Here is a 16,923-nt window from a genome sequence, read left to right as displayed (position 1 = left end):
GCACACAAAAGGTCACTTCCTTTTTTAAAAACCAAACCACCTTTTCTTACAGCAAAAAATTCAGCAAAGACACATTAAGTTGATCTAATGGTGACAATACAAACATTTATAAATGTTACAAAAGATTTTGATTTAAAATTATTGGGTAAAATTTAATTTTACAGTGTCCTTGTTACATATGTTACATGTACGTACCATATTAGTAACAGTAATTTTGATGCATAATTACGTGCAACTAACCCTCAACCAAACCTTAATCCTACCATAACCCTATAGTAAGAACATGCAGTTAATATTACTCAGTACCTAAATATATAATTACACTCTAACAATGACACCGTAAAATAACAAGTAACCAATAATTGTTCTTGTAAACATTTTAACAAATAATGGCTGCAGATATATTTAAAACAGAAAACATCTCATTTTAAATTATAATATTTCACAATATTATTGGTCATTATTTGTTTTTAATCAAATAAATGCAGCCTTGGTGCGCATAACTTTACAAAAAAAACATGGTAGTGTATGAAATGTAAATTGGACCAATTATTATAACAAAATATACAGTTTTTATTAGAACAATTTTAAGTTGTGTCACACATTAACACACCAAATCCCATCAAATTTCCCTTGGAGGAATGTCTATCGAGTATTTTCTTGTCAGACTACAAAATGTACGAAGTTCCCATAAAAACATTTATCCAGCAGTCCATTCAAGTAATTCCAAGTGATTTTGCCTGATCAGATGCCTGCTTCATATCCACTGCAGCAGGCTCACAGGAAGTCATACAGGTACCTCACCACATCGAAGCTTACAGTTCTAGGATGAAGAAGACACAAATAGTCAACAAGACAACACAAAAACCAAACTATGAGATGTGAAGCTAAATGTTAGTAAACCTAATCAAAGACCATGTTTGCACCTGGAATTAACATTCATAAAAATAAGAAATAAAATTGTCAGAAATACAAGTGCAGTTCTGTGAAGGGTCAACATGGAGGTCACAGGACAAAAATGATCGATAGCCTGACCACTTGTGATCAGATCACCAGAGACGGATGTAACAATCCAGTGCAAACAAGCTCAAAAGGTCCATCCGTCTCACTCACACACCTGGAGATTGCAAGAATGAAGTCCAGAGAAACGGCACATTTGTATTTGGGTGAGTCCAGCTGGTCATCATGCCCCACCTGAGAGAGCAGCTGCAGGGTAACTAGAGACGAAATCTGTAAAACAGAAAGCAAATGACAGTATTTCTATGGTATCATGACTTTACATATTATAACATTTATTTAACAAAATGTCATAATATTTCACTGAAGGTAAAGTTTGCCAAAAACCTTGAAGACCAATTAATTGCCACCACGAGTCACACAACCTTCAAAAACAAAGCATGTTTTAAACTAGACGAGCACTTACAAAGAGCAGTATCTAATCTATGAAAGATTTTACAACACAAAAACAAACAAACAAATAAATAAATAAATACAGAAAACTTAACTGACATGTTTGAAGGCTTGGAAATCACACACTTTTAAAATGGATAAACCGGATATTTGATTGCACTGGATTGTAAGAGCTCTGCATCTATCAGAGCAAACTAATTACACTGTTGAGAAAATAAATGATTTATGGAAATAAAAAAAGATGAAACACTGCCTCCCAGTGTCCAACATGATTCTAAGACTTTTGCTGCCACACATTACTGTTATTGTCTTGCCTGAGCTAATAAACACAAATGGCATAGCTTGTTATTATCTGAAACATGATTATTTGCCAAGCCTCATGATTTGCTCAATGAAATTACCTGTGAGAAGATACTGGCTGTAGGTGCAACTCTGCTATCAACCACACTGTAGAATATGGCCAACAGTCTGTCAAGAGGAAAAGGTTTCGGCCCCAACAGATGGTTACTAGTCTGCAGCAAAAAGACAAATCAGAGGAAAATTGACAGATGACATTAATAAACCTGCAGAAAGAATAGTCATGAACAATAAACAACAGGAGCAACTCCTCACCTTCTCATGTTTCTTCAAGAAATTAGTCTTTTTTATTTTCCCATGACTCTAAAGGAAGGGGAAAAAACCTTTTCTTTAGTGATCAGAAGATTTGTGAAGGTGCATTCATGATTCAATAAGATCTCTTATGAACTGAAAAGTAAGAGGGGATCAGAAAGCTCTAATAAACCTTGAGGAAGAAGCGTCGATCTGTACGGGCAGGGTTAAAGGATGCCAGGTACGCAGCAATCAGTAGATACTTGGAGTAATACGGCAGCTCTATGTGAGCATGTGCTGATAAGCCTACAGGAGGAGAGACAGACATCTCATTGGCTTATATCAGCAAAAGGAATGGATTTCCAGTGGTCAAAAGGTTACAGATGAATAAATCAAGAGCAGTTTGAAAATGACTAGCTAAACAGATTCAATTTACTATTAACAAAAATAGTTTACAAATTAAGAAATAAGTTATTTCAGAAATAATATACTTTGTATATATACTCAGAATAAACATTCACAAACTGAATGTAATGTTTTTGGATGCTTAATTGCATGTTATTATTGCATATAGGACTGAAGTGCATCTTAATATATAATTTCATTAGGTCTTTGAAATATGGTTACTGCCAAATGTACTGACTAAAATATACTTTAATGTAATTTCTACTGAAACTTAAATGCATTTAATAACATGAGTTAAAAATAAAATCAAGAACTTTACATTAGCTTTAGTATGTTTTAAATCAACAGATTTAAATAAATGCACTTCTTTAAAGAACAATAAAAAGATTATCAAAAATATTTAAAATCTGCATTAAAACTTAATTTGAAATGATTGCAAAGACGCCTTTATTTGTAATATTTGTAACAAAGGGCAATTTTAATCATAACAACAATAACGGTGATGTTGGCCTTAATGTCACCATGAAATCAAAATGGACTATTTATTTTTATTTTTTATGGTATATTGCAAAATTTATTATAAATGATTTACCCATGCACATCCTTTTTTTCTTATTCACGTGCCCTCGTAATCTTCAATCAAAATAACTTCCCCTCCCTCTTGCACCTCATTTTTTTTCTTTGATGATGTGTTTACTGGCGTGAGGGCGGGACAACCTTTCACTCACAAGAGCTCGATCAATAGAAAACTACGACCATCAATTACCGACGGACAAAATAATTTTGCATTGCTCGAGAGGCCATTTTCATTCAAATATGCTTCACGATAGGAAGGAAAAGACTATTGCAACTTCCATTTCATGCTGACTTTATCAAACACACCACTACCAAAATCACTGTGAAATGACTCATCGGGCATCCCATTAACTAATGTGTTGTCAGAAGGTAGATATAAGCAGAAATCTTGGCACTCTCTCCTGAACCCAATTTTTTGCAGCTCTGTGCAACTCCAGCAGATGGTCTGTGAGGGCATTGACTGTCTGAGTGTGTGTGTGTGTCTGTCTGTGTACCTCTGAGGGTCGTGGCCTCCTTCTCGTCCATCTGCTGCTGTTGCTCCCACTGCACGCTGATTTCAGTAAACCCAAACACACAAACAGTAAGTGACTGTTGACACAGAGCTCAAGCACAATCTCAACTGAGAGCACTCTTCAGAAATCACACAGCACTAACAGACCTGGACACCTCTCGGAGGTAAACCGTCTGCATGGCTCTGTGCAGATGGGGCTCAATGTTTTTCCATAACTTGTGAATATCACTCTCTTTAGCTAAAGTAAACAAAAAAAGATGATTTCAAATACTGTACACTGACACAAAAAGAAGTTTAATATATTTTAAAGAAACAGGTCACCTGGCATGTCCATCACACATAATGACATTAGTATTAAAGACGAAGTACTGACTTCGATACCAAATCGGTACTGATTTTTTTTTTTTTTAAATGACGATAACAGCATTTCCTTCTAGCATTTTGAGCGCTGCTGAACGGATTTTTAAACATCTCTGATTGGCCATTGTGTTCTCAACATATGTGTCTGTGATTGCCTAAAATGATCAATGCTTAAAAAACATGTTTTTAATGTCTGTTTACAACATGTTTTGCCAATCAGAGGCGTATAGAATCTGCTGGTATTTACACATTTTTAACATTTCTTGGTACTAAAGTCTGTACTTTCGACCACACTAAATGAAACACTGATCGTTGTAGCCAATCACAGACATGCAGTCATTCCAAAAATGATTCAAACAACAGATATATTATATATATATATATATATATATATATATATATATATATATATATATATATATATATATATATATATATATATATATATATATATATATAGTTTTACTAGTGGGTGCAGGACACTATAGTTCATTTATGTCAGTGGGGATAGCAAAATAAAGTAACTTGCAACATATTATACCCAAAAATTCTTCACACAGTGGACAACCAGTAAAATTTATACAAATTTGGGACCAAAATTATTCAGACACTTTGACCTGACCATGTAATTATTAAAAGACTGTGTTTTCTCTTTAATTGCTAATGTAACCTTTTACACCAGACACTGGAGAAAATAAAGCATTGCTTGGAAATTAGTTGACCTAAATTGGTATTATCTAATTGTGTACTTAAATTGAACTGCTGACAGCTGATTAGTTGGTTGTATCCATTACATTCCTTTCTATCAATTTAACTGACATTATCAAGATGAATTTGTTATGACACAGTTTAAGTTTGTCATATTTCATTACTTTTTCTAAACTATAGCAACGAAACTGTGATAACGAAAGAAAACTTTGAAGGTGTCTGAATACATTTTGGTTTGACTTCATATGTTGAGTGCGTGAACATGATGGCAAATCAGAAGTGTTTAAAATCTGCTGGTATTTACACATTTTTAACATTTCTTGGAACCAAAGTCTGGACTTTCGACCACACTAAATGGCATACGGCTTCAGATAATGGATAGACTACTTCAATGGTGCCTTTTGTCATTTGACAGACCTTGTCCCCTTTCACTTTCATTGTATGGAAAAGAGTAGCTTGGACATTCTGCTAGACAACATTTTATTCAATAGAAAAGGAGAATTTTAGACAACATGTGGGTGAGTAGATGATCAAATTTACATTTCTGGGTGAACTGTGTTTAAATGGTCAAAAATAAAATGTTATATTTCAGTTGAATTTAAATAGTTTACCTTCTCCTTTCTCCAGGGGTTCACAAAATTTAGAGAAATTCAGGACAGCCTGTTTAAATTAAAATGTAAACAGCATTTTAGTATATTTAGCAATTTAGTACTAGATAAGTTTATTCTGTCTTTGTGAAGCAGGTGAAAACTTTTACTTTTTACTGAATTATGAGCACCAGCTACATCATAAAAACTGCTACAAAATAGCTACTCCGTTTAAAGACTTAGACAATTTAACGACATGTACGAGCTCACCAGGTGCCTGAGCTCCCGTAGATCCCTGCACACTGAGAAGAAGACCCCCAGCAAGATATTTATATAGGAAGCGTAGAGTTCAGGTGTGTAGGATGGGTGATGATCCTGAGACAGAATCTGCACAAGCTCCACTGAGGGACCAGAAAAACAGGTTTTTAGAAAACATTTCATCCATCCATCCAAACATGAATGTCATCGACCTTGTTTGCACCTGGTATTAACACTCATCTCAGGTGAAAGTCTGTGTTACAGTAGGTTGAGAAAGCCCAAAAAAGCCCAAAACTGCACATGCAATTTTAATCTCATCACAAATGTGATGTTTTAAGCGAAATAATCGTTGTTATATAAAACCAGGGGCCATTGACACATTTGCTCTTCATTCATATTTACATGAACACACTGGTATGCCTGTGCAGAAATGATATAACAAAGAGGGACAAAATCAGAGACTGACATCTGCTTCATGTCCCCTTTTACCTTTACTGTAGTCTGGGAAATGGAAGAGCAAAGGTTCAAAGCAGCCAGTGTTGGGCCGAAACTTTTCCCACACAATTTCGCTGAGCAAGATAACGGTCACATTATCATTTACCTGCCACAAAGAGAAAAAAAAATACCCAGAGGGTTAGATACTCTCTATTGCATGAAAAAGACTGCACACAGAAGTAGGATGAAGAAATAGGACAAAAAGACAACTAATATATATAAATGCAAATTGCAAACCATTCAACACACAACTCACACATCTTACAAGACATATGCCTCTATATAAAAGGTAGAGCTTGTAACTCTATTCTGACTACGGTAATCAAATGTAATAAATATTTCCAAAATTTAGTGCATACCAGTTCCTGTAGGCGCAGAAGAGCAGGAAGCAGGCTAAAATCCATATCTCTAATGCGTTCGGCTCTGTCCAGAATCTGTTGGGACATTATATAACCTTGAAGCATCACCTTATGTCATGGCTACATGTTAATACACATTTTGCACATCCTAAAACACATACAGACCTAAAAACACATTGTGTTTATAGAATATGTGTCCTAAAATGTAAACTCTAAACAGACAATGCTGACAAATCTGCAAACATAAACAAAAGCATATATATATATATATATATATATATATATATATATATATATATATATATATATCATGTTGACAAATTACATGAAAACTCACTATATAGTGTGTCTGTGTAGCAGGTGTTCTGGAGCTCATCTGTTTGTATAGTCGCACAAAATCTGACAAAGATGGACAACGAGGAAGTAATGCGGCTGCATCTGGCCCGAAAAAGGCAGACAACACCTGGTGAAACAGCAGTCCACCGGACAAACACTCTACACAATCCACTGAAGCATGGGGGAGCTGCACAAAACACACACAATCACAAAACAATACAGTCAATGTGTTTCACTTAATCCTCATTTAGTAAACACTTTTACTCAACTTGCAATAAACTTAATACAGGAATAACTCTCCTTTATTGCAATCACTTCCAAAGACTGGAAAACACTACAAAAAATCTAAACAGACCTTTCCAAATAATCAATATTGACCAACTTACCTCCAGATCTTTCATGATGCTGAGCACCACATGACTCTTTCCTGTTGCTCTGTGGCCATAGATGAAGAATGAAGGATAACTGTATTGATCTGGCTGTTAAAATACAGAGCAAAAACAGCTCACAATAACTCTGTATGGTACACTAAAATAAAATACTTCTCTTATGCTCACAAAGGCTGCATTTATTTGATTCCAAAATACAGCAAAAACAGTAATATTGTGAAATATTATTAAATTTTAAAATGTATGTATTCTATATTAATATATTTGTCAAATGTAATTTATTCATTTCATGCTGTATTTTCAGAATTACTCGAGTCTCCGGTGTCACATGATCCTTCAGAAATCAGTCTAAAATGCTAATTTGGTGCTCAACAAAAATGTATTATTGTTATAAATGTTAAAACAAGTTGTGTACAATTTCTTTCAGGATTCCTTGATGGTTAGAAAGTTCAAATGAACTACATTTATCTGAAATTTAAATGTTTTTGTAACATTATAAATGCCTTTATTGTCAATTTAATGCATGTTTGATGAATAAAAGTATTCATTTCTTTAATTTCTTTCCTAAAAAAATATGACTGAATAGTACTGAAATATTACTATGTGAACGATAGTGTATAATGTTACAAAAGCTTTCAATTTCAGATAAATGCTGTTCTTTTGAACTTTCTTTTCATCATAGAATCATAAAAAAACTGTTTTCAACATTGATATTAATAATACATGTTTCTTAAGCAGTAAATAACAATAAAATATAGTCACAGTTTTAAACAAAAAAATATAATATAATTTATATAATAGAATATTATATATATATATATATTATTGAGAACATTAAAAAAAGAAAGTAGTAGTCACAATACAGAAGAAATAAACAAGAGGGGAAAAAAAGAAAAAAGGAAAGTATACATGTAAATATATATATATATTAAGGGTATAGATCATAATAGATCACATATTAAAGGAAAATATTAAAAGACTTACATAATTTAATCATTTTTAAAGCCTTATTGTTACATTAGTTAGGAACCATCACAAAGTATTGCTGTACTTCAGCAAATAAAAAGTGTTTTTTTTTATTGAAATTGAAAATGTACATTTATGTATATAAAAATGGGGTTAACAAAATAAGAAGATTAAAAATAAGTGTTTTTTATTTTATTTTATTTTCTGCAAATGCTCTTTTTTCTCCAACAAAGCTTTAACAAACCAAAAAAAACATCTTCCCAAAATACAGAAAATCTCATTAACAAATAGGGAAAAATCTTTCCACAATAATTTGGAGTATTTGCAAAGCTAAAATGCACCAAAACCAAATGCACTAATGTATTTATTTGAACGCAGTTTACACTAAGGCACTACAAAATTAGAACATAACAATAATTACGAATAACATCAGTAGATACGAAAAAAGAAAAACATTATTAACCAATACCTTAGCTCAAAGTATTAACAAATAGCAAATAAGTAAATAAGTAGTAAGTAAATATTTTATCTCTTGTAAGAAATTTGAATACTACAAAAAAAAAATTGTACAAGGTTTACAATTCGAGATTTTACATGTATGAATGTAAAATATACATAGAAAGAGAATTATGTTTATTATAAAGTATCTTAAAAGTATCTACCTAACTAGGTATTTTACTCACCTGTCCCATGAGCGACAGCAGTGACGTCACCTGTGTCTCCCTGCAGGGCAGTCTGTCAACCAGAGAGCGCAGTGTGTCCTCGGGATAACCAGGACACTGCAGCGTCACAGACATTCTCTGATTATAATAAAACATATGTATTAGTAATGTTAAACACATCCACATGCTGTAGTTTTAGCGTTTTACACAGACCAGCGAACTGTGCTGAAGTGCAAAAACAGTAACGTTAACGTAAGGACACAGAACGCACCGGTCTTTAAACTTGATCTTAAACCCCTGCCATAACGGCGAAAACACTGAAAAGTACAGAGACTCAAAGCACAGTCGTTCATCTTACGCATATATAAAAAATAACGTTAATAACTAAAGTAACAGAACACATTCTGTGTAATATTTACACGTGTTCATAGTAGCAACGCGTAAAATACGACCCTTTCCGAAAGAAACTAGTCAAAACAACAAGCAAAATAAATACCTATTACTGGAGCAGATGTTTAAATGATAAATTATTGATTTTATTTTTTAGTTTTTGAGATCCTTTCATGCAGGATAAACTTCACATCGGTTTCCCCGCGCGGTTCACTGCGGACGTCAAGAATATGCGTCACTTCCGGAAAGGGTCTGGGATTTGTAGTTCTTATGGTTTTAAATCCTAACGCTCTTGAATTTAATTTTTAAACGTTTAAAATCTAGTATCTATATAACCATCAGCGTAAAAGTCAAAACATATTTATAAAAATGTAAACATAATTATGGAGAATGTATCGCCGGCGTCATGCCAGCATCTCTTCTTCCCTCTATCTGCTATGCGGACGGGAGTGACAGACGCAGACTGAATATTCGGGTGTGCCAGGAATCTGCGCTGTTCGCTCGAGCGCTCTCCATCCCCGCGAGCGCGCGTCTCATTGAGATCTCCACGCTCGGCATGAATCTCATCCCAGCATTTATTCACTCACACGACATCACTGTGGTCAGGTGTAATGTGTTTTATTGCACTGAGATGTGTGCGCAGGATTAAATCGGATGGAGCAGTGTCACGCCGTTAAGCCAGTAACCGAGAGGAAAGCGATATTTGCGTATTGCAACTGTCTGCGCGTGTAAATCTGAAGAATGGACACGCAAAATATGATGCAGTGCAAGTGTCGTCATCTGAGCATCCGTTATTTCTCTTAACCGCAACAGCACAGCAGGATTTATCTCGAAAATCCCTCATTTCTTGTAGCCTCATGGAATCAATCATTTGGACTGTGTAAGGTAGATTTTTGTTTGTATAAATACATAATTTAGTATATACATGTCTTCAATCTCTTGGTTGTTTGATTAGGCTATTCGCAAAGTATTATTAATTTATTCGGGTCATCATTAAGTATTCATACTGACATTTGCGTCAGGATTATTATCTCTGATGCACTGGAATGCGTATGAGTTTAGTCATTATTTTTGCTGTCCCAAGTGTGATTATTCACCTTAAATCTGGGCTCAGACTAGAGGAGTTTTAGGCCGATTTATGCCCGATTTTCTCCTCTCCCGAGAATCGGAGAAGAAAAAAAAATCTTGTTCGGCGCAGATTGTCTGTTAACGTGAGGCGTTCACAGACCGACTCTTGCACCTCACGATCTGCTCTCACAAAAATCTGGGCCGCCTCGATCATATCAAACATGTTTGATATTTAGGATTTTAAATCGGAATGATTGCGTCAGTTCTTTTACAATAGCCAATGAGAGCTTTTTACAATAAGTGATTGAGAGCACTTTTGAAATCGCGACCGCGAAACAAGCTGCTGTGAGCGGGTCCACTGAACAGCGGAGAAGGCGGAACGACATCTGGAAGTGTTGCAACAACACGCATATTTGTATAATGTGTCTACGAAAACGTGACATAACCGTACGGACATAGAGAAGAGCTGAGGAGAAATCGCCTTGGTTTTGAACACACCAGGTGAGTGTAGAAAGCTGCTAGCAAATGTAAACATTGAGGTAGACCGAGTACAGTTTGTACAGGGGTACATTTGAGACACCTCAAAAAACAAGTCTGATGTGTATGTTATATTTGCTTCGCACATGCGTATTAGCGTCCTCTCTTCAATCGTGGAAAAATTGAAGTAAGTTAGCTTATGTGCGCTTCACCAGTCCGAAGATATCGGTGAAAGTTTTTTTTTTCCTAAGGTCAATTTATTTCACCACAGCTTTTCCACATTGAATAGCTTCTTATCCTTACATGACTGTTAAAGTTAACTTACATTTTCGTAAATATTAATCTGTGCTTTGAAAACTGGCATACTGCATGACTGTGTGTCATTGAGACGCAGCGTATCAATTGTACCCGCACTATCCTATTGCGGCACATGCAATTTAGTTGCACGATTAAATGCTTTTCTTATAGTATTTTGGTCTTGTTTCAAGTCCAAACATAAAAAAAGAACAAACAAAAATATATAAAGTATTTACTAGACTAGTAAAAATCATTGTCTTGTTTTGGGACTTAAAATAAGCAAAATAATCTGCCAATGGCAAATGGCAATTTATTATTGTTAAATAATCAAATAAAATATGGAATGAAAAATAAAACAATGTTAAATACTCATTTTTAAAGGTATTTTAAAAATGTAATGAATTGATTTTTACAACATTACGGATGGGTGTCTCAACTGTACTTACTGTTTCAACTAGACATGGATACAGTTGGAACAAAAAAGCTTTTTGTTTTTATGAGTTCATTGTGGCAGATATTACCTACTTATGAATGTTAATAATTATTAATATTTTAGTAGACAAGTTAAGGAAATGTCATATGGAAAAAAAATCACTTAATTTCAGACCTCAGTTTTGGTGTGGCAACTTAAAAAGCAAAAAGTGTACCAACTGTACTCGGTCTACCCTACATTATGTAGGCTACATGTTTACATCCGCTTCCCATGAGATATAGTCCTGGCATGATAATCTTAATATCTTGTAGTGTGTGTGATGCGCAAAAATGTGGAAATCATATAGGGGAGAGCGGGGCAAAACCTAACACTTTTTGACTTTGTGTAAATCCACTTGTGGTTCAGAGTTTATATTTTTCCCTACATTAATTGCAAACGTCTAGTAGAATTATGTGGTTTTGTTCTATTAATACAGTGTACACTTTTTCCCCCCTGATTTTCCACAAAAGAATGGAAGGGAAATGTGACAACATGCCCCATAGGTGAGGTACATTATAACATTATATTACATTATATACATTGTAATGTGACCTGAAATTTTATCTGAAATTATAATAACAATTATATATATATATATATATATAGACATACACACACACACACACAGAGAGAGAGAGAGAGAGAGAGATAGAGAGAGAGAGAGAGAGAGAGAGAGAGAGAGAGAGAAACAAAATATTTTGTCAATTAAATACAATTATTCATGTTTTCAAATAAAATAATGGCATTTTTTAAATCATTACAAATAAAATAATTTGTTTGACAACAATTGTTGTTGACTATACAGCATAGTTACACAAATAATAATTAAGCATTTCTGAACATTGACTCTCAGTCTTTATTCACTTTTCTTTATCATGGTTTCTCAATATAATTCATAAAAGTAATAGGATAACAGTTCTAATTCATAGTTTTCAGTCACGTGACTGTTGCAGAGCCTTGGAAGGCAAAACTGCCATAGAAGTCCATAGAATAGCCTACAGCACAGCCTGTCAATTTTCCATCTTAATACAAAAATATGTGCGCAGGATGCAAGTTTTGGCCACTTGTGATCCATATACAGCCCCTGCTGCATTATTTCAGTCACTAAAAACAGGGACATTTTTAAAATGCTTAGCGTTAAAAATTATAGGGAGTGAGTTGCACCAATAAGGATTTAATTAAGCAAAGTTTAACGCTAATTATTTTAAATTGAGTTGTTGCACCACTTAATTTTAAACACAGATTAACTACGCAGTAAAAACATTATAGAGCTGATCTAGCAGCATGAGCTGATCTAGCAGGATGAACTGACAGAATCCTTATTAGTGCAACTCATCCTTAAAAGTCCCTTACATGTACTAAAACAGTGAAATTAAAAGATCAAATTCAGTTTACACCTTTTTTTATGATGCATACTATCTATAGACGAGTAGATAAGCCAAGAATATGAATGCAACACATTTTCTTTATAATGGGTTTTGATGGGAACATTAATGTGTTGCATTAATATTCTGCGTTTATCTGCTTTCCTGTACAAATTATGCAACATTAGGCGTACATTAAAGGGTTAATTCACCCAAAAATGAATTTGATGTCATTAATGACTCACCCTCATGTCATTCCTCTCCCGTAAGACCTCTGCTCATCTTCAGAACACAATTTAAGATATTTTATATTTTAGTCCCAGAGCATATGCAGTCTATGCACACTATACTGTCCATGTCCAGAAAGGGAATAAAAACATCATCAAAGTAGTCCATATGAGACATCAGTTGGTTAGTTAGAATTTCTTGAAGCATCGGAAATACATTTTGGTCCAAAAATAACAAAAACTAAGACTTTATTCAGCATCAGTTTTCTCTCTGCATTTGTTTTCAATTCTGAAATAAAGATTCAAACGGCCATGAATCAGTGAATCGATAAATGATTCGGATCGCCAATGTCAAGTGATTTCAGCAGTCTGGCAGTTTGAATCGCATGTCAAACTGCTGAAATCACATAGCATTGGCGATCCGAATCACTGATCGATTCACTCATTCATGACCGTTTGAATCTTTATTTGAGGAACACGGAAGAGAAGACAATGCTGAATAAAGTTGTAGTTTTTGATATTTTTGGACCAAAATGTATTTCTGATGCTTCAAGAGATTCTAATCAACTAACTGATGTCACATATGGACTACTTTGAAGATGAACGGAGGTCTTACGGTAGAGGAACGACATTAGGGTGAGTCATTAATGACATAAATTTCATTTTTGGGTGAACTAACACTTTAAATTTGGTATTTTAATATAACGGTCTTACTGCATTAATTCTGACTTCAAACTTGGTAAATATGACTGGTGGTCAATGAAGGAAAGCCTCGCTTTCCCCTTCAGGTGGGCATTTCTTATAAGTGTGTGTGACGACACGTGAAAATGTGAATAAGTGCTCATTTTAATGCAGTTACAACACACCCCACCAGCTCAACTGTGATTTAACCCCGGCCCGTGTCTTCTGCTAGTTAGATCAGCATTAAGGAACTCTCTAAACTGTTAAATAACAGATTTATTAAAAATTACAATAATATCAGATTTGTTATTTTAAATAAACACAAAAATAGAGATAAAAAATTTACTTGTTTTATTTTTTTTAACTTTTGCTATGGTTAAATAAATATTCAGGGATATCTTCCAAATATTTTTTTAATTTTATTTTTTAATTTGAAGCAATTTTTTCTCTAAATAATGTTGATATGGCAACTAGTAAATACATAAAGTTTCGTCATCCTGGCATGTGTGGGAAGTGTTAAACCATGTGTGTTACAACGAACCTTGCGTTAGGTTGTGCCCCACTCTCCCCTAGTGTGTGCATGTTTGAGATTTAAAAGAAAAATCATCTGTGAAGATTTTCCTTATGTTAGGGATGCCACACGATTTTGTAATCGGTCTGAGCCCATTTTAATTGGATTATTACCGCTCTGACCAAAGTGCGCATGTAAACGGATGCCGTGTGTTGTTCACACAACTTCATGAATGAGCTCCGTGACATGCTGAAGTGATTTTCCAAACAGCTAAACTCTGTCAACAGAACTTGCTGTGCAGTCTCTGCTCCGTATCTTCATCCAGACAGCACAAGGAGCGCAATGGCAGCGTAGGAAAACCTGGCATTGCGATGTTCATCACGGCGCCGAATAATATCCAGTACGTCCATAAAAATGTATTTTAAATTTAATGCGAGTAGATTAAAACAATGGGCCATACTATATACCTATATCTGGGTGTGGTATAACCATACTTACTAGCGAATAATCAGAATAATTAGATTTGCATGTAAACGGAAATGAAGAGTTCTGCTCGTGTCAGGCAAACATCTTACTGCGATTAAGACCTTACTCTGATCATTAGAAATAATTGCATGGTGCATATGGAAATGTATAGTAACTGTGACATCTGGCACCAAAACTGCTTAGTCTGTCACAGGTAAAGACATATGTGAGCTGTTCTGTCTGTACTTAAGTTTAGGTGGCAACATCTAAAGAGTCCGGATTGAATCCAGAGAGGACTCAACTAAATGCAGAGAGAACTGGGTCATAAATGACCTGAAACTGGATTCATTCCAGAATCCAGGCGCAATCCAGACAGGATCTTAATCCAGTATCAATCCAGATTGAATCTGAATCCCTAAAGAAGCTAAATCTGGACTAAATCCAGATAGGAGGTGAATCTGTAAAGGATCTGAGTGCGGTTCGAAACCACAGTGGATCCGAGTCCAAATTGAATCTATACAGAACCTAAATCTAGACTGAATCCAGATAACAATTGAACCCAGACTCAATCCAGATAAGATCTAAACCCGCAAAAGACCTAAATCTGGACTGAATGCAGACAGGACTCAATCCAATCTAGGCCTAAATCCAAACTGAATCCAGATAAAAACCAAAATCTAGATTCAATCCCGATCGGACCAGAATTCAGGCTCAGAAATTAATAGAGACTAAAGAGTGAACCTAGTCCCAGTTGAATCCATAGAGGAATTATTTGAATCCATGGATTCAAATCAATAGTTTTTATGTTTAAATTAAGAGCACATTACTAACTACTGATTTGCATTACTATTACAGTTTACACTGTAGTTCCACAGCAGCATACTGCTAAATCACAGTTATATGATGAAAAAAACTACTGTGAAGTCGCAGTATATATCTGTCATTTCACAATTACTGTGAAATTAATGTAACTAGTTGCCAGTAATTTACTGTAAATTTACGGTAAAAATTATTTACAGTGCTTCTACGATCCCCGGGACACCTGCAGCGATGCTCCCAGCCACGGAGGCAGCCAAGATCTACCAGACCAACTACGTCAGGAACTCTCGTGCCATCGGAGTCCTGTGGGCCATCTTCACCATCCTCTTCGCCATCGTCAACGTGGTATGTTTCGTTCAGCCCTACTGGATCGGGGACGGCATGGACACTCCACAGGCCGGCTACTTCGGCCTCTTTCACTACTGCATAGGAAGCGGAATGTCCCGGGACCTGACTTGCCAGGGGAGCTTCACAGAGTTTGGTTCCATCCCGTCTAGCGCCTTCAAAGCGGCGTCTTTCTTCATCGGGATGTCCATGGTGCTGGTCCTCTCCTGCATCGGCTGCTTCGCTCTCTTCTTCTTCTGCAGCACAGCCACTGTGTATAAGATCTGTGGATGGATGCAGCTGGCAGCAGGTGAGTGAGTGACCGCGCATCAGTTGCCCATAGGTTTCCCAATGACTGATGTACGAGGAGCCAGCAAGGCTGGAAGTTAAAAACGCAATCTGTGAAAGTGTAAAAACACATATTCAGTTGGCATATTTGCAGCTGGCATTTTATAATATGTTTAATACGTTTGTTATGCGCTAGGCTAGGTACTTCAGACACTGCACTGTATAAAAGTAGGGGTCAGTATACTTTTAATACTTTTTAATTAATAATTTTATTCAGCAAATGTTTTATCATTCAGTAAATGATAAAAAAAATGCATAATATTACAAAAGATTTCAAATAAATCCTGTTCTTTTCAACTTTCTATTCATCAAAGAATCCTGAAAAAAATGTATCACTGTTTCCACAAAAATGCAGCACAACTGTTTATTAATGATAATAAATTTCTTAAGCAGCAAATGAGCATATTAGGATAATTTCTGAAGGCTCATGCTGAATGATGCTGAAAATTCAGCTTTGTCATCACATAAATGAATTACATTTTAAAATGTATTAAAATAGAAAATAGGTATTTAAAATTGTAATAATATTTCACAATATTTTTGATCAGATAATGCAGCTTTGATGAGCATAAGAGGTATTTCAAACACAGAAAGCATTTTTACTCCAAACTTTTGAAAAGTAGTGTAGTGGATATACTTTTAAAATCACAATGCAAGCATTTTCTGTACTCTTTATACCTTTGAACATTACATATAATCTTTTATATAATTTCTAAGTCCCATATAAACCCCACATGTTCTCAGACATTTGGTAGTCATCGTATGTGTTTTCATGGGCGTCGGAAGCAAATAAAAAGTGGGTGGGTCAGTAGCGGCTAAGGCAAAATATGATAGGTGGGGAAATTGTTTTTCTGGGGTTCTCCCCCAGAA

The 16,923-nt window shown here is 35.1% G+C and overlaps 2 protein-coding genes across 6 annotated transcripts in view; one reads left to right on the top strand and one right to left on the bottom strand.

Annotated features, from left to right (window-relative positions):
• Positions 1 to 6: 6 nt before the first annotated feature.
• orc5 (origin recognition complex, subunit 5) lies at positions 7 to 9,282 on the bottom strand. Its single transcript, XM_067427068.1, has 15 exons — positions 9,107 to 9,282; positions 8,632 to 8,748; positions 6,980 to 7,072; positions 6,595 to 6,780; positions 6,258 to 6,332; positions 5,893 to 6,004; positions 5,416 to 5,546; positions 5,170 to 5,218; positions 3,638 to 3,728; positions 3,474 to 3,529; positions 2,192 to 2,304; positions 2,023 to 2,070; positions 1,812 to 1,922; positions 1,118 to 1,230; positions 7 to 823 (listed from the first exon to the last, which is right to left on the bottom strand). Exons 2-15 carry the CDS (start codon positions 8,743 to 8,745, stop codon positions 778 to 780), a joined length of 1,338 nt encoding a protein of 445 aa, XP_067283169.1. The 5' UTR covers positions 8,746 to 8,748; positions 9,107 to 9,282; the 3' UTR covers positions 7 to 777.
• A 169-nt stretch (positions 9,283 to 9,451) lies between these two features.
• Positions 9,452 to 16,923, top strand: part of lhfpl3 (LHFPL tetraspan subfamily member 3) — a 59,689-nt gene continuing 52,217 nt past the window's right edge. The window contains exons 1-3 of one of the 5 annotated variants that reach the window (XM_067427070.1): positions 9,452 to 10,569; positions 14,385 to 14,497; positions 15,582 to 16,015. In XM_067427070.1, the coding sequence (XP_067283171.1) occupies positions 14,469 to 14,497; positions 15,582 to 16,015 (463 nt within the window). In that variant the 5' untranslated portion in view covers positions 9,452 to 10,569; positions 14,385 to 14,468. Of the gene's footprint in view, positions 10,570 to 11,784; positions 11,818 to 14,384; positions 14,498 to 15,581; positions 16,016 to 16,923 lie in introns of all 5 variants that reach the window. The other 4 variants (XM_067427069.1, XM_067427072.1, XM_067427074.1 and 1 more) reach the window with 4 other exon arrangements.

Source organism: Pseudorasbora parva, chromosome 20 (assembly GCF_024679245.1).
Source record: "Pseudorasbora parva isolate DD20220531a chromosome 20, ASM2467924v1, whole genome shotgun sequence".
Classification (NCBI taxonomy): Eukaryota; Metazoa; Chordata; class Actinopteri; order Cypriniformes; family Gobionidae; genus Pseudorasbora; species Pseudorasbora parva.
The sequence above is the reverse complement of the archived record's forward strand: the minus strand, read 5'-3'. Positions and strand labels throughout refer to the sequence as shown.